Below are 24541 nucleotides of genomic sequence, written 5' to 3'. Positions count from 1 at the left end.
GTGAGTCTGGCTGAATCACATCTAGCTCTTATATTATCTACAGGAGAAACAGGACTTTTAGATCGTCTGCCACCTTGTGACACCACTTCCCAGCATCAGAGATCACCAAGCAGGCCACTGTTCAGGCTATAATTCAAATGCCAGTCTCTAGGCACAAAGACCTGAGATCTGGCTGGCTAGATCCTCTTGTCCAGTAGAACTGCAAATGCACCACAAATCTTGAGAAGATGGCAATCTGTAAACAGGGTTTTTTTTGGTAAAAAGTCTTTAAAACAGGCTGCTGTTCTACATGGTGTAACTCCCTCCAACACAGAAATGCTAACTCATCTGTTGGTACCTCTCCCTGTTGGGTTACAGGATGTTGCTTTGAAAACAATACTGAAATGTCTAATTTGCTTTCACAGGTAGAGAAGTCATCAGTGAGCTATCTATGGATAAAAGCAATACAGATGCAAATGGCTGGATACCCCGGGAGACTTAAACCCTGTGCTTTAAAGATGCTCATTAAAGTGAGCTCAGCCCTTTCTCAAATCCTGCATCAAGGCCATACAGAATAGTATTTTCTATCTTAAACCCAGGATTTTTAAAGCGATGGTGAAGACTCTCAAAGGTCATTTGCTTTGCTGCTTTTAAAGCACTAGGGAAAAGTGTTCATCTTGACTATTTACAGTGGCTGTACACTGACTGACAGCAGTACCTGTTCAGTAAGAAGGGCTCTGCTAAATTAGCCATGGGGAACTGTTAATCTGTCAGAAAAGAAGCTTTTTGTGCTGGGCCTGCCTCTGCAAAAACTACTAGGATCAACATTTGTTGGTGTAGTAGAGAAAGGATCTGTTTAGTTAACTGAGCATGTGATAAAGCAACACTTTTGCAATTTCACCTGAGGTCCAGACAGTGAAAGAATATAATTGCAGAAATGCTTGATGCAGAGTTTAAAACATGTTCTCTTCTATGACCTCCAGCAGCTAGGAATGAGTTTGTCTTTATTAACAGACCCTTCATTAAAAAAAAATAAAAAGACAACTTACATAATCTTCCCAACAGGAATTTGAGATTCCAGAGAGACAAATGCAGCAAGTTCTTTTATTGTAAATTTATACTAATTAGTCTCTCTATTTCAAACAGATAAAGGTGGATACCAAAATGAAGTGTTTTCAATACCATGCTCATAACTCCAAAGGCCCAGGTATCTTCTCAATGCAGAGTTCAACGAAGGAAAAAAAATGACGTTTAGGTCCTGCTGCTACTAAAGGAAAATGTCTTCATAGGTTATGCAGAGCTTTTCCTAGATAGGGTATTTCATGGGGGACACAGGACTAACACACAGACGGCCAGTATCAACACACGGGTTAGGGACAGGCTTCTACTTTTCACTGCAGAACGACTGAGGCAACAGAACCTCTTGAGAAGAGGAAAATATTATTCAGCCTTAAGCCTGAATACAGACTACTGTATTCAGTAGACAGAAAAAGTTACCAGTCTTGATGTAGCTGTAACCAAATCCTTGTCAACATACAGAACTGCTGTGGTGCAACTTAAACAGACATCAGTCTGACTCACAGTCCAACTCCAACTTAAAGACTGTTGTAATTTCATCGTTTCTCCAGTTTTTTGTACTTGGCTTCTGCAGAAGGAAAAACAACAACATTTTAGGACTGGACTGGTAAAAGCTTTGAATCCTGTAAGCTGCTATACATCTTAAAATTCAAGTTAATTTACAGTATCACTCAGGGTCATTTTTTACTAAAGCATTCAGGCAAATAAATTGTACAACACATTTTTTTAAAAAAACAGGTGCTTAAGTCAGACAAATAATATTCATTTAAGCCAAGGGGACTTGGGCGCCTGGTGGAACTTTATGAATCCCTCTATCTGCAGGATTAAACATCTGTCTTTAAAATTTGGGTCAGTGTACACTGTAAAAGAGAAATCAAACCTCACTAATAAGCTGTAGTTCCATAATACCTGCACTTCACATACAATGTTCATTGCTCAAAAGCAGCATAGGCAACTCAGATCTGTTAAATAGAGGAGTTTACTTTGTCTTTTTAAATCCCTTTGCAAGGGACTATGCTGCTAGGTAGTAACAGTAGAGGACAATAGTTACCAAGTTTTTTGGAATATGCATCCAATTTATAAGCTGCCTGCTCCAGAGCTGCAACCTGTTCCTCAATTAGGCTGATTTGTTCCAAATATGGTTGAAGAGCAGCATCTTAAAAAAAGCAGAAAAATCATATATGTCAGTTCTCAGTAATCCACTTCCAAGAAACAGTTCACACTCAAAACACAGTAATTTCTCACTACATTCTTCAGAAAGAACAATTTAAAAGCTCCTTCCCCTGACCCAAAATCAAGTGGTGATACCGACAGCCATGTTCCAGGAAAGCATGAAATGTTCAAGAGTATTGGCTAGACTTAACACAAGTAACAATACAATGTGAATCAGAAGAAGTGATACTTCCTAGCAGATCCAAATCTTGGGGACGTACATTCAGGTGTGTTTTCTCTTACGCTAGTCTACGTAGTCTTTAGCTGTAAAGACATACACAAGATTGGCACTGTATAGCAGCAGGTCTATTCCAGTGAGTTTTCTCCCCTTCAGCACCTAGTGGAGTGTGAACTACCTGACTCTGAGATGCTTCATTTCCCAAACAAGTGTACCGTTCATTACACCCCTACCTTATTTGGTTTACTTACATTTTTGATTTAAATCCTTCAGATTTCTACTGATGTTTATAGCAATATCTTTCATTTCTAGGTACTTCAAGCTAGTCAGCTTATTCATGTTTTCCAAGAGTTTGTAGTCTTCACTGGTGGCTTAAAAAGAATAGAGTTTATTTCAATTAGAAGTCCATGCAGTTTGAATTAGATGCAGAGCCTTCAAGAGGACAAGAGATTTCAAACCGATAGCCCAATGTAACAAAGAACAGTTCAGATGGTGATACAGGTATCAGTATAACGCTCTACAAAAGGAGAGATGACATTTTATGAATTGTAAAAGTCAAACGGAGTGATTAATACTTCTTCACTTGCAATTTTTTTTAATTTTTGAGGGAGAGAAATTGACTAATTCCTCACATTTCTACTCCTACTCTGTCAGTTAAACACTTACATTTACAAAACTGATAGCACAAATCCAGACTAGTAATCTGTACCATATACCTTTCAAGTCCATCCAAACCCGTCGTGCTGTGAAGTGCTTTCAAAATTACAGCCTAGAGAATCCACTAACTTGTTGAGCAGTTTACTTTGCTCCAGTTGCACAGCAGTTTATTCTAAAGCATGACTGTTAGAAAACATGTGTAATCCTTGCTCTCATTCAGAAAAAAAAATAGATGCACATGTTCCACATTCAGTTGTGCTTCTCTTGTAGTCCTTCTTAGCCTAGACCCCTTTTATTTGTTTGCTTGTTTTCCCATGTACAAGCTTCTGCAAGACTAAAAAGAATTTTTCTTTAAGTTGCTAATGTCACACTGAATTATTTTGAAAAACACTTGCGCTATTCTGGGACTTCATTAATACGACTGATCTCAGTGTTCTTCGTAGTCTAGCAACATGCCAGACCTGAACTGCCAGTCTTGCTAGATACGATCTAAATAGGTATAGTTTAGACAAACTACACAACGGCTTTCTTTAAAAGAAAATGAAAAGAAACAAAAACTTACTTACAGGTCGGTGTTGCAGTGCCTTACCTGTCAGTTCACCTGTTAAATAAGTGGCCATTTTGTTGAACATGTCCTTACAGAGTTCATTGATGTCTGCCTCTGCTGGTTCCTTAGCTTCCTCCGCTGTTTCAACAGCAGGATCCTCTAAGCAGGGTACAGACATTGCAGGGTTAGGTGAAAGATAGCAGGTACAGAAACACACCATAAAGATTAAATGGTCCTTTTGTTTCCCCTTCAAATCGACTACACCCGCTTTCCGTATATGTTGTCTACTTTACACTAAAGGGTTACAAACCCCGGCAGTTTTCTTGAAGCAGCATAGAGATTATTTCAAAATAATACTTCAGGGAGCAGGCAAGGGACAGGCACCTGGCCTGACAGCATTTGCAAGTATCAGCCCCCTCCCGTGCTTAGACGACAGGAAAGGAATTTGGGGAGAACTTTTGAGTGACTTTGTGCACGACGCTACTGATGTTTACTTCTAGTCACTGATTCGGAACAGAAGAAGAGCAACCCCAGTCCGTTTCACGAGGGGCTACAACAGACCCCCACCTGTGGAAAGCGATAATCACCGCTTTTCTTCTCCAAACCCGCTCCCACCACAACCTGCCCTTGTTCTGCTCTTCGCAGGAGCAGTTCAGCAGCTCCTCCTCAACCCGACAGGTTGCTCTTTACTTTGTCGGCAGCTTTTGCCGGCTTGAACAAAAAGCTGCCTCGAGGCCCGCGGCTCCCGCCGGCCGAAGCAGCGGCGCGGAGGGACGACCGGCACACGGAGCTAAGCCGCCGGCGGGACGCAGCCGCCGGGCTCCAGGGGAGCAGCCGGCCGGCCCCCACCCCACCGCCGCCGGGCGGCTCCTCCCCGCGCCGCGCCGCGCCGGGAGCAGGCCGCGGCCTGGCAGGGCCCAGCCATCACTATGCGGCCTAGGGGCGAACCCGGAGACGGCCCCCCCGGTCCCGGCCCCTTACGCTTGGCGGGCTGCGCGCCGGCCTCGGGCAGCCCCTCCGCCGCGGTCGCCATGGCGACAGACCCCCTCCCGCGGCGCCCGCTTCCGCCTTCGACCCCGCGCAAGGCCGCGGCCCCGCCCCTCGCTGCCGGGGCGCATGCGCGGCTGCGGGCGGCCCGGCGGGGGCAGCGGCGGCGGGGACTGGGGCTGCCGGCGGCGCCCGGCGCTGGGCCCTGGCCGGCGGGGATGGCAGCGCCGTGCCGGCCCCTCGTCACGGCCCCGGCTCGCTGCCCGCCGGGTCACGCTGCAGCCGAGATCTGACAGCCGCCCCGCGCGTGGGTCCGGGGTGTCTCCCCCCGGCTGCTGGCCGTGCCGTGACGGGAGGCCTGCGCTACGGCGTACAGCGGGGTCTGATGGGCGGCGGCTTCAGTTGCGGGAACGAGCAAGAACCAACAGCCTTCATCACGGCGGGAGGAGAAAGACGAGTACCCAGATGTAAAACGTGGCACGCGTTTACTTTTTAGCAGCTGTAAAAGGAGCGACGCAGCCCGGGAAGAGCAGGGTTTGTGCTCGGCGCGGCTGCGCTGCCGGTTTGAATTTCCCGCGCTCTGACACCAGGGCTGAACTATTTACTGCAAGAGCACCAGGAGCACGTACACACTGCAGGCCAGTTGCAAGGGCTGCTGCTAGCCCGCCCCTCACGAGCAAACTCTAGCCTTGTGTTTGAGGATGTTTTTCTTCGGCTTAGCTGACCCACTTGCAGCTGAGTGTCTTAATGCAGCTTAAAAGCAGCTCTGCTTTTACTAATGATGTGGTGAGGAGACAACTGCTGGCACGCCACAGACTGCCTTAAGCATTGCTGCAGTTGCCACAGCAGTGTCTACAGGGGTTTTTTGAGTCCATAGTGTAAGTAAAACCATATAGAGATGGTGCAGCTAAGCACCATATCTGTTGAAAAGATCTGCTATTGCTAAGTATACAAAGTTTTATTTACAAAGAAAAAAGAAAGGGAATTCCTCCCCTCCTCTTAAGCAGTAAATGTGATAGATTTTTGCTGTTTATGGTTTTTCGGGGGGGGGGGGGGGGGGGGGAGTTGTTTGGTTTGTTCTTGTTTTGTTTTTCCAGTACAACAGTATGTATTTCTCACTCTTAGATGAGATGTCTTACACCACTGCTGCTTAGTTTTTAGTCAAGCAAAAGTTGTTTCTGCAAGTAGTTTCCATTGAGAAGGTACTAGAAGTGTAACTGTTCTTGCTTGGCAAGGAGCGCTCATTCCCTGGACTGACTTAAAACTCAAATGCATCTCCAACCCCCTGAGTGGTCCCTGGCTTTCCTCCGATGGGACAGGCACTAACAAGGGGTAACATAGCAATGCATAAATGACATCATCACTTTACACCACTTGTGGATGGAGAAGCTCACATGTTCAAAGGAAAAATGTTTCCCTTTAAAAATTTTAAAACTACTTATGTACATCAATGCATTTCTTCTTAGAAAACAGAATCATACCATCGTGGAGATCATGCTCCAGAAACAAGGTGTGGCATCCGACCGCAGAGACGTTGTGAAATGTCTTAAACGCTCGCCTTGCCTGAAGGAGACAACAGGAGGGCAGGGAAGCAAAGGACCACATCCTGCAGAGGTGGCGTGGGGGTTCCCATGAGCCAGCGTCCCCTTTCGGAGATGTTTTGTTTCTGCACCTGTGCCCCAGGCGAGGTCAGTCATCAGTCACCGAGGCGAGGACCCTTGTCACAGAGTGCGCGTGCCCTGACCCCACCAGCCCCCTGACCCATTTCTAGAGGGCTCTTGCTGAGAAGTGCACATGCCCCAGGGTAGCCCCTGACTCAGTTCTAGAAGATTCCCATCCCAGAGTGCACATGCTCACAGTGGTCTTGTTAATCGACCTCTAAGGGGTGGGGATAGAGACTTAAAAAAGGCCCCAAGGCAAGGAAATGGTGCACGCCCACCGCCTGAGGGTCTGCCTGCCGCATCTTGGCGATGCAGGGTCCGAGGGTGCTGATATCTTAGACTCTGTCTCTTTCCTCCTTCCTCTTATTCTCAACTATTACCAGGGCCAAGCGTTGCGGTCACGTTTGCCTTTACGGGGCATTGTCGTTGTGTTTGGCTTCAACAAGCATTGTGGTTGTATTTGGCTTTAATAAATGTTGGGATTGTGCTTTCCTTTGCCAACCCTCAATTCTGTTACCATTCTCATTACGATTACCGGTTGTTGCCAATGTTAAAAAAAAGTTACTAAAGTAAAGCTAATTGGAATTCTGAACCTTTGAGGAATTGTCGTTGTTCCTCGCTGCCACGCAGAAATTCAAAACTACCTCCCCTTGTCCCACCGAGTGGGACAGGACACAAGGGGACAGGGTCCCCACCTGAAGTCCAGTAAAGTCAGTTGAAATCTTGGCAATCTCCGGTAGACCCTAACAAGCTTTGCAGTTTTAAGACCAGAGAAGCTGCAGAGCAAGGCAACGCAGGAGGCTATGTGAACTTTCTCATAAACCGGAGTTTCGCGTAGGCAATGATAAGGAAGATAACAGTCATGCAGAAGAGAGCCACTATGTTTTCCCACATTGCCCAGCTGGTAGGTGCGATTCCTTGGCTGCACAGGTATGCTTCACCAGAACACCTGCAGAAAAGCATGGGGCAGAAGCTGGTATTACCATATGGTGCTAGTCTTCAGGTAGTATTTTTCCTGTTCCACAAAGACTCCTCTACCCTCAACTCTACAAAACAGGTGACACAAATAGAGTAACTTCATAACCTATCGCCATTAAAGCTTAAGGGACAAATCTAGATCTCTGGTTCTCATCATTTTTCAGTAGTATCCTAACTGTTGTTTATAGATAGCTGGCAATTTATGAGTAAACCTCAGAACCACATTAAACCATGAAAAGTACAAAAGCATTGGTTTCACACAGCAATCGCTGGAGGTCCATAGCAGGGGTTTGGGGTCCAAAAGCCGTGGAAACAGTGCTCTAGCCCTGTTCCCTGCAATAACCTCAGTTTGCCAGCCCTCTAGCATGTGTCTTGAAATACTTGTGTGGCTGCAACTTAAGGTATCAGTAGTGAAGAGCATTTCAAAAGGGGCAGTAGCACTGGGAGATAGATACCTTGGCTCTCTGCTGTACCTGCAGGGAGGTTAATATTTACAAACATTACACATTTCACAAATATTTACAAACAAGCTCAGAGGGGCAGGTATGTTTCAGATCACAGGTCTACTGCTTCCCAGCAATTTTGCAGCTGTCCACACATTGCATTTCTGTTGCTAAGTGACCCTGGGTGTGCTTAAGAAAACTGATCAGCCAGGCTAGGTTATCAATATATCAATAAATATAATTTAACTCATTGCCTGGTTTTAGGAGTAAGGTTTCATCCCTACCTCACTCTTGGGTAATTGTGAATTTTTACTACATAATCCTAAAATACATTACTTTGGGACAATAATATTGGGACTGGCCTGTGAGCGCTTATTCTGTGAATAATATGAAAATCTGAAACAGTCAGACTTCTCTTTAAGCAAGCCATTAAAATTCAGGCCCAAGAGCCACCATGAGTTAGAGACTTACATTTCTCCTGAAATATCAGCGGGACAACTCCCTCCATCTCCCACAGATGCTGTAACATTTGGATTCTTCTCACCACAGAAGTAGAGATCTGTGAATTCATTCACTTGAAGAGCCTAAAGAAAGAGGCAGACACCAGATTTTTACAGAGTTAGTGATTTGGGGGGCTAAAACTGAAACACCTCAAAGGAACTTGAACATTAGAAGACACATATCACCATTCTTTGAATTATATGTTTATCTTCCTTTTTATTTTGAAACTCTTAATCACTGCCATTCTCAGGAACTGCTTCAAGTTCTACATGCGGGATGGTTTGGTGTCTGATTCTTTGGCTTCAAAGTTACATTTCAGTGATTTAGCCGTGGGTTTCTGTCTTGCCAGCTACAAGTTCCTGTTCATCTACTTTCATCTGGGTCAATCTACTGACCCAGAAAACCATGTGGCTGCATGCAGACACCCCAGCAGCAGCACACTGAAGCAGATGGCACCCTCATCCAAGGCAAGAGGGGAATCCTGGGCTAACTGCAATCTCAGGGACACGGCCAGTCAACATGGTCTTGCCCACACCACCCTGCACTAGCACCAGTGTTCATTTCACTCATTTTTACTCAAAAGAGGGAAACTATTCCTCCCAAATAGGCTTGGCCAGGATGAAGAGGGAGATGGAAGCACAACTCCTACCTGTGGCCAATGGGTGACCTGCTGCGTCTAGTTACTGAGTTTCAAGCAGCTGCACCCTGTAGATCACAGAATCACAGCATGGTAGGGGTTCGAAGGGACCTCTGGAGATCAGCTAGTCCAACCCCCCTGCTAAAGCAGCTTCACCTAGAGCAGGTTGCACAGGACTGCATCCAGGTGGGTTTTGAATATCTCCAGGGAAGGAGACTCCACAGCCTCCCTGGGCAGCCTGTTCCAGTGCTCTGTCACCCTCAAAGGAAAGTTTTTCCTCGTGTTCAGGTAGACCCTCCTGTGTTCCAGTGTCACAGTGTATGATCCTCCCGGAGTGAAGATAAGCCGTGGCAGAAGCAACCCGCTCAAGGCAAGTGCGAAGTCTGACATCATCCATGCTAGGACTTGCAGAAACTTCTATTAGGGACTTTGGGTTGCCATCAAGAGGCTTGGAGATCTGCAAAAGGGAAACATCAGAAAAGGAGGGAGAGGTGTCAAAGGGCAAATGCTTGCTAGCAAGTTACCACAAAGCAGAGCTCTGCCTCCATATGTGCCACTCACAGCAGTTTCCCTTCTGCCAGAACTGAGTAGCAAGATGCTATATTTTGCCCCAGATCTATGTGGTTTGCCTACTTTGTGCATAGGTGCGATATGCATAGGTTCTGCAAGCCAGGGGAACACACCCAAGCCAGCACACAATCAGCTTGTCTACATTCAGAAGAATGTGTTTAGTGTGGCATACTGGGGATGATATTTCACCCTTATCTGATGGGAATGCTATTTCACCCTTCTCTGATTGGATTTCAAAACAACAGCCTTCCCAGACACTACAAACAGTAGTACAGTAATCACAACCATGTACTACAGTACAGCAGTGCTTGACAAGGATACCACCTTGCAAAAGACTGGGAAGACACAAACTGGGACAAGGTCTCTGACTCACAGAGCTTACAGTCCATTGCCTGAAAAACTGACCCTTTCTTTAATTCTTCACTCACTACCATACAGCTCTTTCTATCCCTGCTGCAGCTAAATGCTTTGTAAAACACCTCACAGTCTCTCTGGAAGCTGGCAGCTCTCTCCACTGCTGTTCATCTCCTTGAAATGCATGAACAGCAGAGTAGCCAACAGCTATTACCACAAAACACTTAATGCAAACAGTTACAGCTACATGGCAATTTCCCTACGCAAGGAAGGACTCGGCAGCAGGAAGACTGCAAAGATAACAATCTAATTTGTGTATCTACCTAGAAGGATCTTCTCGTACATTGTCTGGGATCCCAGCTCAAGACATGACAAACCTAGACACTAGGTAATATTTGTCAAAGAAAAGCTTTGCAGAAGAAGGGACTCTTTCCTCCATCACACTGGTATAAATAACGCAGATCTTCAATTCAGAATAATCGCTCCTGATTAACATAGGAATGAATGAGAGCAGAATTATCCAGTAATCCCTTCATCATCTGCAAAATGACCTCTCCGTGGTGTGGTAACTGATTTTCAACCTTGGCCTGGCAGGCCTCTGGGAAAGGAAAATCTGTGATACAATGCTGATGTGATTATGAAAGTCAATTAGTCATAGAGAAATAAGACCATTGATATCGAGCTGAAAATCATTCTTCCTTGGAGTTACACCTCCACCTCCCTTGCTTACAGAAAAAGTAAAAACCACACAGATAACTAGTAGCTCCTTGTTACCACAGTGAATATTCCTCTTCTGAGGTCTCCATCTCTGCTTTCAGAGAGAAGGTATATGACTTTTCTCTCCCTGCTTTGCTCTAGCCAAGTATTTTCACCACGGATCTGCACAAACACAGACTTTCTAACAGGAGCAAATTTACACTTCATGCTTCCTAGAGCCTCCTGTTTCTGCCACCGCACACACTAACACATGCACACTTGCCACTATCAAAAGCCACACAAAGAGAGTGGTAGAGGTTGCAACTGCAAAATGTTAGAGATGCACGTAGGGACAGAGCTTAGGGACTGACTGTTTGGTGACATGATGTGTCTGAGAGCACTCGTGTGGTCACAGGGCTTGGGACAGACCTGAAGGCTCTGCGCTGATTCCTGTACCTCATGGCCACATCACTGCTGCTGTGGGACTGCTTTTATTGTCACCCATGGGGGTCTCCTTGCACTAACTTACTCCAGAAATGATTGCTCTGGTGGCTGAGAAGGGAAGAGAGTCTTCTGTGTGGCTGTACCTGGAGGAAGTGCGGGGGACAACTTCAGCAAATGTCACCCACATATTTTACGATCTCAGATAATGAGAAGTCAACAGGTTTCACTGAGAAAAAAAAATGTTGTACCTACCCAAGGCATAGGAATGGTGTCTACACAAAACGACTCGGTGTTTTTATACTGATAACCACTGAGTGAGAGATGAAGTCAGTAGTAGTCAGTCACGTAAAGCCATGTCTGTGTGATTATAACTGGAAAAATCACTGTACCAGGAAATGTCAGACATGTCTAGAAAAAAACGTAAGGTCCTGGAAACTCTGAATCTGAGCTCAGAGCTGATTCCAGGGAAAATCAGACCAGCAAGGATCACCAGGGACAGCTCCACTGCTTGCTGAGAGGTAAAGAAGGGAGATCTCAGTGCTGCCAGCAGTAAAACTCTATCAAAGAAGAAAATCCTATCCACACGCTTACACACGCTGTCTTAAAAGTACTGTAGTGAGATGCCAGAGCAACCCCTCTACCAGCCGGTGGAGATTTACAATGTTGGCAAAGGACAAGAAATATTTCTAAAAAATGCTTAAGGTGATTAACATGATATAGCAGCAGCAGAGGGCACCAGTCACAACATCTCACTTCTTCAGAGCCCAGAGCAACCCTGGCCAGGGCAGTCCCCTCCACCCTGCAAGGTCCCTTGGAGGGTCTGGCAGTTCTCCAGGACTCCCCTTTGCACCTCTGCCAGGACGCTTCCCTCCTCCGACCACTTGGCTTTGGGTCCTGCCTCAGTTCCACTCTTCTCTTAGGATGCTTACCCTAGCTTCTCCCTATGTGATCCTTGCCCACACCGTGGTCATTCCCACCCTCACAGCTTGTGCTCTGAGCCCCCTTGGCACCCTCCCCTCCTTCCAGGGGAAGGTGGAAGGAGCCCTGTCACAGGTACATCTCCCTGCCTGCCCCTCACCCTGTGGGACCAGCCCAGAGATGTGCCTGACCCAAAACCCCCACTCCCGGGCTTCCACCACTCCTTCACGTCCTCCACAATGACCCACACCTGGAATTTAAAAGGTCATGGTCACTATCACTCTTATTTCATGAATCTATCATAAGACATTCTAGGAAACTCTGATCTCATCATTTTGCTACAAAGAAAGGGTTTCTTTTTCTTAGTCCTGCTGATAACCTCCCAGAGCACGGTGGACTATCTAAGCATAGTCAGCAAGTTACTTCTAAACCAAACCACCTTCCACCTGAAACAAGCTGGGTTTCAGGAATGCGAGAGAATGGTGGCGATAACCCATGGAAGACCTACAGTATTAAAGGCGTAAAGTTCATACCAGAATTCACATCATACTCATGTCAGATATTTCTCTGTTTTTTTTCACTGACTCACATCCAGACCCTCAAAAGCCAAAACCCTCCCATAGCTGCATCACAGCTGCTCTCTCTTATCTCCCCTCCAGATCTGAATGCACAGCCATCCCTCCGCTGGCGCCCTATGCATGGGAAGTCAGGCCACAGACATTGCTGGCTTGGTGACACAGAACCCTTGCAAAGTTCTCACAAATCATTCCTGCTGCACTCATCATTCCTGCTGCACTCATCGCTGTGGTGGTCATAGGGAAGTAGTGCATGATTTCTTTTAGCAGCAGCATGTTCTCATGCTGTAGCGTGTGAAGGGCTGTCTTGTTCATGTGGTTCGTTCTGAATGTCACCAACTCACCCAAGTAGTCATCCTGTAAGAGAACCTGAAAATCAACCGCCAGTAGCAGCAAGATGCCACCATCTTTAAGGAGAAAAGGACAGAATTTGAATCTTACCTGTTACGGCAATGAAAAGCCAAGCTCTTCCTTCAATAACCTTAGTGAAACCCAACTGACTTTAAAGGAATGACTGGAGAATTAGAGTCTTTGCAATGGAAAATAGTTGGATTTATTGGTCCTATCAATTTGATTAGCTTTGTGAATGACCAAACAAACAATAAAAGAACAGTTTGATGATTTAACTTTGCATTAGGAAGAAACAAGTGAAATTTTCTAGCTTTAAGTGCCCCAAAATTTGGAAAACCAAAAATACACATCCAAAATATATTCTGAAATGTTATTGGCCTAACAAGACTTGGTGTGAAAATACCATTTGTTACTTAGACAAAACATGTTACTTATAGGAAACCCAGTTTTACAAGCACTTTTTTTTGTCAGGGAATTTACTCATAGTGAAAATGCTCATCTTGAAAGTCCCAGAGACAGATGAACTTTGGCAGGTCAAACTACACCAAAAGGAATACAAAAAACTATAAAGAAGTATCACAGAAAAGCTGCAGATATGTAACTTTTTCCATCATATTTCTTTTCCAGCTGTCCAAGGGTTTTGCCTTATTCCCCTGACTTCTCTTAAACTGACTTCTCCCATTAAAATGTGCATTTATAAATGATGAAGCCATAAACAACTAATGCAGTTTGACTTGACCATCTGTACAGCACAGGCAAAGAGTTTTTGCTTGTTAGACCAGCAGCACAATCTTTAAAGGTTCAGCCAGGCTGAGTTCAAAAATTGCCAGCAATGATAAAACTACTACCAGTCCTACTTGTTATCTGATTTTTTCTGTCTCTAGCTACTGGCTCTTGACATGATTTTGACTGCAAGGTTTAAGTATTTCTATTGATGAAGCAGATAAATTTTTGGAAGAGAGAAACTGATAACAATGAAACCAAAGTGCTACCTTTCACTCAACAGTGTCTTTACATTTCTTTGGAAATATGTTGAGTGGATCACTCTTCTTGAAGTTGCCTGAAGAAACAGCAAGACAAAAATACAAGGAAGCCTATTTCTCCTCCTATGTATACCAGCTGTATGTTGACATACTGGCATAGATGTCTGAAAAGTTGCTCTAATTTATCCCTACAAAACTAAGATCTGTATCAATCCTCAGATATTTTTTTTAAAAAAGTGTGTTTAACTCTCCACCATGGCTGAGTCACACACAATCACTTCACCAGAACATGCTCTTGCAAAAAAATTACTCCCCAGGAAAGTAACTTGTTCAGAGCAATCTCCCACCAAAAGGACAAGCCACTCCTCCCCTCCACAGTGCTCCCATTTCCAGGAAAGCATGTTCTGCCAGCCAATGGTGAAGGAAATGGGAACAGAGAAACTTAGCCCGTGCAGTGAAGTTGCACCGTGAGTTTCTGAAAGCAGCCAAAGCCTTCAGACAACTACCTGTCGGCGACACCCTTTATTCTCATAATTTCTGAGGTCTTTCAGGAATTGGTCTCACAAGATTTCAGTGTTTATAAAGTCTTTATGAATTCTTAGTGTTGTCCGATCACCTGTGCGCAGTTCCCAGTGAGTCTCCTTAGGCAGTTTCCCACACGCTGGGTTAACTGCTGAGGCACAGATTCCCTTTTAATGACTGATAACAACTGTTCTGGGAGATTTTTCACATAAACTGTTTGAGCCAAGCAGAACCTTCACACAGAACTCATCCAGACTGGGGGTGAGCTGCTAACTTATCCCCAAACTTGCATTTCTGGATCCCCATCTGTATAACTCTGGAACACCTATGGAAAGACCTTTTGTCATTAGATGCCTAGATAAATTTGTAAATCTGAGTATGATCCAAATGTGATCCGTTACTTCAGCAAAGCCCCTTGCCTTTCTGTGGGTTACCCAAATGCAGCCCAGCCTGCTCTGCCACTGAACTGGTCTCTTCAGACGCTCCTGCTTCCAGTACATATATTTTGCAAAACCTCCTGCATCATCCTATTATTACATCCGTTAATTTCTGCTTGAGATACAGGTACTGTTAAGAAAGTTTTCTTGCCAGAAACATTCCTCATGCATGCTTTGAGAAAACTAGTTTGTACCTTTGCTGTCAAGGTACCCCTGTAAAACAAAAGGGAGAAGAAACATAACTAAATCTGGACCGTTCTTAGTTATTTCTGCTTACTTCCATCTATGCAGACAGAAGCACCAGTACTCCCACTTTCAAACCATGTAGCACTCATTAGCCTTTGAGATCTAATGATGCCAGAAAAATCAGGTTTCAGCAGAGCAGATCCTGGGAAGGAGAAGGTTTCCAGATGGCCTTTCATTCCTCAAACAAGAAAAGCCTGCTGTGAAATGCTGCTGCTAGAACGGCTTGAACATACTGAAACAACCCAGGCTTAAGCAGGATCCAATGGTGTAAATACATTACTTTTAGGTTAAAATTTAAAAACCATTTTTCTTCGTGTCTGAAACCAACCCGATTTTCTGAGGTCCGCTGTCAAGTCTGTTGTAGACACATGGGACCAGCTTCTGACCTTTTGTTTCCACAGGGCCAGAGAAACCAGAACTGCTTGTTTTAGGCCTGACCAAACACAGCTTTCCTGCCATTTGAAGTTCAGCAGTGAGCAGGCAAGCGCTGGACAAAGCCAGAATGTTCAAAGCTTTACACAAACACCGTGTGAGACCTGATCATCAGAGTACCAGGCTAGCTTTCTCAGCATGCATGTCTGGTTTTCAACATGCCCTTCAGGTAGATTACCCTGCAATTATTAGGATAATGATTAATGCTGATTATTGATTACTGATTAACAGTGATTGCTACAAACCCTTAGTACCTACAATGAGAGTGGCAGCAGCTAGTACCATAGGCACCATGCTCTAGAACATGCAAAAAAGATATTTACAAACTTGGCAGACCTGGAAAACTTACTAAGCAGCTTTGACAATTACTCTTACAATATCTTCCTCACAGACGGGAGAGAACTGGCTCATTATCTCATGTAGCTTGTCCAGATCTGACGCCAGAAAAAGAAAAGGAAGGCTGGAGTTTGAATTTGACACTACCCAAGCCCTGAGGGCAGGAATAGAGCTCCTTTTGCCGTCATATCTGCAGTATCTTTGAGGCAAACGGTACAGCTCAGCTTATGTCTGAACTGAAACAAAAATTCAGGCTAAGAGCTGCAGGCTGCAAGTAAAGAACACTGTATTATAGATAGAGTATCTTACAGTCATTTAAGTGAGGTGAGAGTCATCCATATGCTTCAGCCTCCCCAGAGATGGTGGCTCTTACATTGCCGTGCTTCCAGCACAGACAAAAGGACTCAGAGACTCTGCTGCCAAGTCTTCAGGAAGACCAATGTTCCACTTGCCTATGGAGATTTCTCCTGAAATGGATCCTGAAGAGGCAGCAAGTGGAGAGGGAGGAACTACATGCGATAGCTGTCAGTCTGCACATGATGTTAGTCACTTCATGTACGTGGGGAAGGTGCTTAGACAAGGCACTGAAAAGTGAATAAAGAGCTCTACAGGCAAGCACCAAGTTGAGAAAGAAATGACTCTTCAGTGACCCATATAAAAGGATGTTCTCAGTCTAGTTCCCACAGCTGACACAAACTGCGGTAATTACATTGAGTGTAGGGCGTTCCTCTGCTGTATCCGTGCAGTTCTGCTGAACTGTCTGGCCAGACTACTTCCCAGGAACCTCTGCCATATACCGGTATATGCAGGCAGTCAAAAGCCTGAATTAACTTCAGAATGAACCCTGATTAAGTTAAATATTTCTAGCATTGGAGGCTAACCTCTATGGATTAATTAGTCCTACAACGCCTGAATCAAGGGGCTGCAGCAGTGACCATGAGGCAGCAGAAACCACCGTGGGCATGTTCCCATGCTCTGAGTGAGCACTGTGAATAATTACAGGAAATGGCTAGGCCCCTTCAAAGACCAACGAGTTGCTCTGTGAAGAGGAGGCTCAAAACCACTCCCAGATGTGGGAACAGATCAATCCATCAGTGTGCTCTGTAACCAGGGAATTGGACCAGAGGCTGGGAAAGGACCTTGTGCTTCTATCTCGGTGGGGCTGTTCCAGGCTATTGGATCAGGTTGGTGACATCATGCTCTCAAAATTCATTGTCGTGATCTGAGGAGTCTTTTATTTAATAGCTTCAGTAATGAAAGGGAGTTCAACCAGGGAGCTAAAAGTGTTGTTAGTTCAACTGGAAATCGTTAAGACCTAGGCGAGTAATATTGCTGAGACAGACCTCTATCCCTCTGACTGTGCAATGCACTAGGAAAATAGGATGGATGCAATCAGGTTCCACTGCCTAAAAGCCAAGCTAGAAGACATAAACACAGAGGTAGATCTGAGCCTTCCCTTGAAGGAGAGATACCCAGAACACAATGGGGTACAATAATGGGGCGGGATTTGTGATGTTTACCCAAACCCTGAATGCATCGATGAACAGAGAATTTATCAGTCAGGTGTATTATACTACGGGGAAAATTTAACTCCATCTCAGCCAGACCAAATACACACACATAGTTTGTAACGCATGAAACAATCTGCATTAAGTAGCCATCGCTACAGTGACGATAAGAGACTAGCCAGTTATAGTGGTTTCCATACCCAGAGTCCTCCTGTAGTTTTCCAGGAGCTCTACCTGTGGCTCCACGAATGTATGCTTTTTCTCATCGTGCTCCAAGTTCGGGGCTATTATGTCCCATGGTTTCAGAGGAACTGAGTCTGGTCTTTGTACCTGGTACCTACTACAGATCTAAGAGGGGAAGAAAAAGGACCAACCATTGATAAATGCAGCTGAACCTGATTGCAAAGCAAAACAGCCCTGGACAATGCTTATCCTACTATCTCCAGGTGACATCACAAATTACAGAAATGTAAATGAGCCAACTATTGATTTTCAGGATTACACCAACATAACGGAGCAGAATTTGACCTTCTCCAGACCACATATACGGATGCGTAACCAGTCAGATAGGTGTGGCTGAGGATAGGCTGTGTTCTTTGTGCACTTTCCCAGACTGAGATGTTTTGACAAGGTCGACAGGTTTGAAAGACCAAATTCAACATGAACTTCATCATCTCAGGCTAAAATAGGTTATATTTTTCAGGGATCCTGTTCATTTCTCACTATTAATGTCCCTTCATACCCTTAACACTCTCTGGCACTAAGAACACATCTCCCAGTGTGTAGAAGAGATGTTTTTCTGATCCCCTACTTACCTCTCCTATGAATCCCGACACAGGCAAGTACCTGAGTTCAAAGTATGCTTGCCCACCATACAGGAAAGTGCAGTAAAACGTTCCAGCAACAGCCCGTGCATCAAAGAAAGCAGAGAAGATGTGATACTGCAGGGGCCCAGGAGCACTGAAGTATATGGACAGTGGCTCCTCACTGGCTCCTCTGTTAAGACAGAGATGAACCAAGACAAAAGTCATGGCCAGAATTCTCCTGCCCTTCCCATGGATATAGGTTTATCTTTGCAGCCATCAGTAACCAACCTCACAGCACATGAACATGGCCAATAAGAAAATAAAAGAGGGAAAACTGCTCTTCGCAACAACTAGACAGCCTAAAAGTTACTCATAAGGAGGGTAAAGAGAGCAGAATATGGAAAATAAGTTACAGTGTCTGTGTGAGACTGTTTCTATCACACCTTAATAATTTAGAAAAATGTTGACCTCTTGTAACTGCGTTTGGCTGAGGGATGGAGGTCTTAGAGGATTTCTGGCAGGTGTGAAAAGAGGAGGCTTTTTATAGCGTCTTCACTGAAGGAAGGCTGTGGCACGACTGAGCCTTTACTACATGTACAAGAACCCACATAGACACCCTTATAACATATTCCTGGGCCACCAGGCTTGTGTGGCTCTAGTAACAGGGTGGGAAACTGAGTGAATGAGAAAGGCCTTTGCATAGGATTTCAAAGTATGAGCTGCAAGGCTTCAAAGTTTACACACTGCTGGGCATTTCTGGGACAGTTTCACTCTTTAACATTTGACTGGCTTTGTTTACAGGATGAATTTTCCATAATTTCTGATGGCTCAGTGATCTTAATCTTAGTCTGTTATGGCAGCTTCCCAGGCAAAGTTGCATCAGGTGTCAGTCATATGCAGATACTGACTGATTTTTTATGTACTTCCTGAACTGATTTTTTTGTTGTTGTTAATTTCCTTGTCAGAAGCACATGACCAACCCTATCTACAGCAGGTTTAAGTGCTTACTGCTGCTGTGCACATCTAAGTCATTCATAAATGCCAGCCAGCCCTAGCCAGGTACTCAGAATGACTGTCACACTGCAGCAAAAAACTGAGCCAGAGGAGAACAAGCTGGGGTCCTGGCAATTGAATTCAATTGTTTTGATGGCAGTCAAGGTAGAAGAGGTGCTTTCTGAGGCTTCATACATTTCACTCCGAGTCCTTTTGCCTACTGGATATCATTAATAGTGTTAGCTTGCATTTATCAGGGCTCTCTGTGTTCTTCACAGATACGAGGAAGGGCAAATACCCTGAGGATACTAAACCTCAGAGCAGAGAACTGACTCACAAAAGAGCTGTTCAGTGAATAACGGCCCAGTGAAAATTGTTGACTTCCCAAGCCCATCTTCACCCCACCAGCTCCTCACGTCTGTACCTCTGAGATTCCCAGATTTGATGGTTTCGTAGGGACAATCAGTAGCTGAACAGTATCTCTCATCCTCGGAGGGAGCCAGCCTGGCCTGGAAGAAATCAGACAGCTTGACCTGCACTAGAAGTGCTCTGATTCCTTGTCGCCCACCTGTGACCACAATGAATCTGGCTGGAGTAATGTTGCAAAGACAGACCCTCTTCTGGTGACATGACCTGACAACTCTGGCAATATCTTTTAAAATGCCTATTACAATGGAATGGATGACCTTATTTCTCTTTTCCTGCAGGAAAGCCAAGATCAGGTTCCTGTCTTCCATCACGTACAGCAGAGGCACTCCACAGGCACTGGACATTTGCAGCTTGGCAATGGACTCACTGTCTTGACACAGACCCACTGTTTTGATCACCTCTTGAAACCTTTCAAGTCACCGTCAGTGGCATTTGTCCGCAAGATGTCATTCAAGGTCTGTTGTTTGGCTATGAGGATCTTTGAATTGCCCACACATTGTCATACCTTGCACAACAATGCTACTAGCATTTGTCTTCATCTGTCCCTTGAGGATAAGATCTGGGAAGGTGACCTTCAGACGTTCTTGGAGAGCTGCATGCACATGGCTGGGATCAGCTGGGATCACTTTGCTTCGCAGCTCAGTACCATGTGTGTACGTGCCATCCCTGCTAAAGAGTAACGATGCAATGCAGTGCCTCACCTCACTCAGTGATGATAAAGCAACTTTTGGAGGAAATGATTGAGGATAATCATTGCCAAAGTAATCTTCTCTTTAGAGGTGGTTCTCGTGTACCATTTCCACAGGCTTTGGAGAAGATACAGGCACCTTTTTACTGCCCCTGTGACAGAGAAGTGGTCTGTTAATGCCACTGCAGAGGAGCCACCATATCATACATTGCAGACTTTTAAAAAGAACATGGCGCATTGGTACAATGATTTGAGCCAGGAAGAGAAGAAAAATACTGTTTATTTGCTGTAGCATTGACTAAGCAGAGCCAAGTCACCACAATCTCATTGAAAAGGCCATGCCAGTTGGACATCTGTAGGCAACTGGAGTACTAGTTTATGTCTCTAGTGAGAGTTTTGTCTCAGCAGCACAGGACTCAGTTCAATGGATAGAAAAGCAATCAGCTCAGAAAAAACAGAGAGTGAAGATCTCAGCTGCTCTGTCTAAGAAACTGAAAGCCCGGTCCTGCCTCTTCCTGAAAGGCTATAATTTTGTCACTGTCATCATCACCTCCTTCAATCAAGACAGTAAGTGGTGAATGCTAGACAAAAATGGATAATAAATGGCCATAAAGTCTAATAAATAAAGCAGCTGAGACCTTTTGGAATAGTGACCACCAAAGCAATGGCTGTTTTGCCGTATCTTGAAATCTGATGCCCAAAGCAAGTACGGGCTTTGCCTGTGCTCAGGCCAGTCCTGCATTTCCTTGCCTTGTGCGTGGCTGGCTTGGATATGTTCAGTGATGCACTAAGTGATTTCCAGCAGAATCTCCCAGTGCTTTTTCCCCAACTTTGTGCACGCATGGAAGAAGAGCGGGCTGACTGCAAGCAGTTTGTCTTCAAACACCTGGAAAATACAGAGAATAACTAAGTTGCTCACATTTACTATGATCTTTGGTGGTAGTATTTGCTTACTTTCCTATTAAGTAGGTGACTGGACATCCGACTAAAAGGATGCATAAAACAAGTCTCTTGCCCAATGGTCATGTATTTGCTGCTTGCAGAGTAATGTCACACCAGTAAGAGATGGACAAGTCAGGAGTTACAGAATCCTCACTGAAGTGAGGCACCTATATAATAAACTGTTGGCCCAGCTTGCATCCTGGACAGACTGATGGAGGAAGCCTGGACTGATGGAGATAATCTGGCAGAAACTTGCACCAGTATTGCTGAACAATGCTTAACGTCCCATACTAGAAACTGCTTCTTTTCAAAGCTGCCAACCTCCTCTCCCTCTCCAGGGCAAAATAAACTTCAAATTAAATTAATCCAACAGTCAAACGTCACAAGACCTATGATCTTATCTGTGTCTATTTCCCTCAATACTATCTGTTTCCTTCTACTCAATGGAATCAGTTTTCTATGACGATCTACAGTTTACTTTGTGCAAAAGTTGTAGGTTTTTGACTTCTGAAAAGCAACATTGCCATAGATTGGGCACAGCGTAAGTAGCATCAAACAAAAGCAGTACAATTCTCCTCAGCTTATCTACAGTTACAAGCAAGAAGAATTTGGAAGTATTGGTCTTTGTAGGCTGATGTAAGTGTAGCAGTGGTAATTTTCATGGGTTTCTGCATAGCATGTATGATGGTACCTCTGACAAAAAAAATCCTGTAACATGGTAACAGCAGTAATCATTGTTCTCCAGGACTTCCACAATCTTCTTGTTAATAAAGCTGTCAACAGCTATCTGCTCCTTGTTTTGTGGTGCCGGGGCAGATGAGATGCAGAGGTCAAAGCAATACAGTTTATGACAAACGAGGTCACCTGAAACGATACAAGATGAGTAATATTACAGCTCACTTCACCCAGTCAGGAATATTGGTTTCACACAGAAACATCCTTCCAGGAAATACAGTTAACTTCACACTGCAATAGCTGCTCCTTCACTAGGAAGAAGAGCATTAGTTTTGCCTACTGCAGATGCATTTGGGCAATGTATAAACAGGTATTAGGGTCTAAGTGAAATTCTGTATTTGAATGAAAGAAAAAGATCGCAGAATCATAGAAGAGGCCAGCTTGGAAGGGATCGTGAAAGACCATCTGGTCTGGCCTCTGTGGGAAATGGAGCCCAGGTGAGATTATCTAGTGCCCTATTCAATCGCATCTTGAAAACCTCCAGCGACGGGGACTCTACCAGCTGCTACCAATGGGGACAACATTGCCCTCTTACTTGAGGGCTTGAGAGATGTTCCCGTTTCAGAGAACAATGCTCTGAGCCTGCAGACTAGCTGCAGGTTGCAGCCTAGATAGACTGGTTTTGGAGACCCTTACCACATTTCCTTTCTCCATACTGCTGACAAGTTTCTGTCTTACTGTTGGTATTCATCCTTCCTAGGACATCTGCAGAGTCACAGAGCAAATGGACAGGGCATTAACATGTGTGTGCTCAGTCTCTCTCCTGTACTGTTCCTTGTGCTGTTTTTGATCAGGCACAATTAAAATGAAGTAGATCATTGCGGGCTGACTTTTCATATTCTATGGCCAGACCAGAGCCAGGGATCAGGAACAAGCCTGGAGATCAGACAGGTTAAAGAAGGTCAGACAGTAAATATTAGGAGCTGAAGAATTCTTACAAGAACAGTTTGCAGGATTTCAGACCTTAACAGGCAATGGCGATTAAGGAAGAGTCCCTTCAGCTCCAGGGTATCGCCTTTTCTATGTGTTCTACCTCCGGCTCTGTGGTATCACTGAGGTCTTTGTGGAGGAGGCATAAGGTCAGGTTCTACAAATGTTTATGGCAGCTTCCACTGCCATAGGAGGCCGCTTGTCTTCCCCTAGAAGCATTGGTAGGGTGGCCTCAATTGGTCTTCTACCTTGCTTTGCAAGTATTTCTTTACAGATATCCAGGTGGTAACTTGCATGTCCTTGAGGATATTGGCATGCATCTGTGAAAAACACCCAGGAAATGATGTTCTGGTTTTTTCTTTCACATTTAACAATCCACATTCATTCCAGTAACTGAAAAGTTACAGAACAGGACGTAGCAAGGTGGGCCTTTTCCTTTTCATCATTACGGTAGGATGTATCACCACTACATTTGCAGCTATGCTTTGCTACACCTCAGTTTCCTTTTCCAGCTTTTAGCCATGCTACAGCTAGAAGGAATTTTCCTAGTAGCCCTCCTCTTACTAGGATCAAAGCTTATTAATAGGAAGCTCAAAATTAAATAGCGAAACTATCCAACTGCCTCCTGATGTGTCCCAGTTTCTGGTGCACAGGACTTTCTCACAGCCACCTTCTATTCCCTCTCCACCAGGCTGTTCTCTCCGGCCTCTTCAGATAGGTCCCTCAAACTGTGGCCAAGGCCACCACAAACTCTTTGTCTAGAACAGCTGGTTTGCCTTGCTTGCTTTTACCACACCTCACCTCTTCAGTCTCTACATTTCTCTCTGCGCCAGACTACACCACACAGCTTCTGGATAGAGAAGAGGATTAATTGCAGAACTTACTGAACTGAAGACTCGTTTAAAAGGCTGATACTTGTCTAGGATGTTCAGCATCTCAGAACAGACCAATCGCTGTAGAGCCTAATTCCTGCTGTGTAGGTGATCGGATGTTGTTAGAGTTTCAGAAGAATTCTGTTAGCATAGGTCCTCTTTGGCTCTACAGGAATTTTCCACAAGTCCTTATATGCAGAATTTAACAAATTTCAATTCCCAGTAGTTCTTAGTGGGTACTGAATGCTTAGTGCCCTTTGGCAGATGAAATAATCCTGTTCTGCCAGTAGATGAATAAAAAGTTCTGCTCAGGAGCCAACACTATATGAGTCATTTCTAGTGGCATTTCTGAGTCCCCACCACAGAACTTGTGAAAAGCCAGGGGTCATAAAACACGGATAGCTTCCAAGAAGGACACATTTTGTAGTGCATTTTTTTAATGTGAGCAATGTATTGCATCCTTGTACTCCACACAAATTCTGAGCAACAATATGCATCAGGATATCACTGAGTTTTGGAGAGCATCCCATCAGACACAGGCTCTGGTCATAACCACCACATATACCCCTGGCCTAAGCACTCAATCTTTAGTTCCAGTCCTCATGCAACTGCTCTGACTTGGCAACGTAACAAGGTCAGGCAGAGATCTTATTGTCACAGGCAAATCAAGAACATTATAGATGGCACATTAGTTTCTACAAATGCCTGTGCTTGTTTAGGCATATGTGAAAGATAACCATGACACCTGAGAGCAGACAACACACATCACTCCTGAGAATAAAGACTTCAAACCCAAGCCATGGTGGTTTGCTGTGTGTTGTCTCACTGAGCCCAGTCTGGGATGAGAAAATATTAGTAAGGGTGAAGACCCTGAGAGCATCAAGAAGACCCCAGGAGTTCCAGACCATCTCTTACCA

The 24541-nt window shown here is 44.7% G+C and overlaps 1 protein-coding gene and 1 long non-coding RNA gene across 4 annotated transcripts; one reads left to right on the top strand and one right to left on the bottom strand.

The window, feature by feature from the left end:
- Positions 1-1069: 1069 nt before the first annotated feature.
- Positions 1070-4698, bottom strand: LOC104341255 (biogenesis of lysosome-related organelles complex 1 subunit 2). 3 transcript variants are annotated; one of them, XM_086466508.1, is made up of 5 exons: positions 4599-4698; positions 3693-3809; positions 2698-2817; positions 2108-2212; positions 1070-1624 (listed from the first exon to the last, which is right to left on the bottom strand). In XM_086466508.1, the coding sequence occupies exons 1-5, from the start codon at positions 4681-4683 to the stop codon at positions 1593-1595; spliced, it is 459 nt and encodes a 152-aa protein (XP_086322634.1). In that variant the 5' UTR covers positions 4684-4698; the 3' UTR covers positions 1070-1592. The 3 variants fall into 3 exon arrangements, with proteins under 3 accessions (XP_086322634.1, XP_086322633.1, XP_086322635.1); XM_086466507.1 differs by having other exon boundaries at positions 4632-4683; XM_086466509.1 differs by having other exon boundaries at positions 1070-1621; positions 4632-4674.
- Positions 4699-4983: 285 nt separating this feature from the next.
- On the top strand, positions 4984-6785 carry LOC147415338 (uncharacterized). Its single transcript, XR_015183537.1, has 2 exons — positions 4984-5275; positions 6104-6785. It is a non-coding gene; the product is annotated as an uncharacterized LOC147415338 (long non-coding RNA).
- The last annotated feature ends 17756 nt before the right edge of the window (positions 6786-24541 follow it).

Source organism: Leptosomus discolor, chromosome 6 (assembly GCF_034619465.1).
Source record: "Leptosomus discolor isolate bLepDis1 chromosome 6, bLepDis1.hap2, whole genome shotgun sequence".
Classification (NCBI taxonomy): Eukaryota; Metazoa; Chordata; class Aves; order Leptosomiformes; family Leptosomidae; genus Leptosomus; species Leptosomus discolor.
Note: the sequence above shows the minus strand (reverse complement) of the source record. Positions and strands in the feature narration are given on the sequence as shown.

Excerpts from the sequence above, each read along its gene's own strand:
- LOC104341255 (XM_086466508.1), bottom strand. The coding sequence starts at position 4,683 with ATGGCGACCGCGGCGGAGGGGCTGCCCGAGGCCGGCGCGCAGCCCGCC. Across the intron at positions 3,810-4,598 it reads ACCGGGGGGGCCGTCTCCGG|AGGATCCTGCTGTTGAAACA; the intron begins GTTCGCCCCTAG and ends TACCCTGCTTAG. Across the intron at positions 1,625-2,107 it reads TGCATATTCCAAAAAACTTG|AAGCCAAGTACAAAAAACTG; the intron begins GTAACTATTGTC and ends TTCCTTCTGCAG.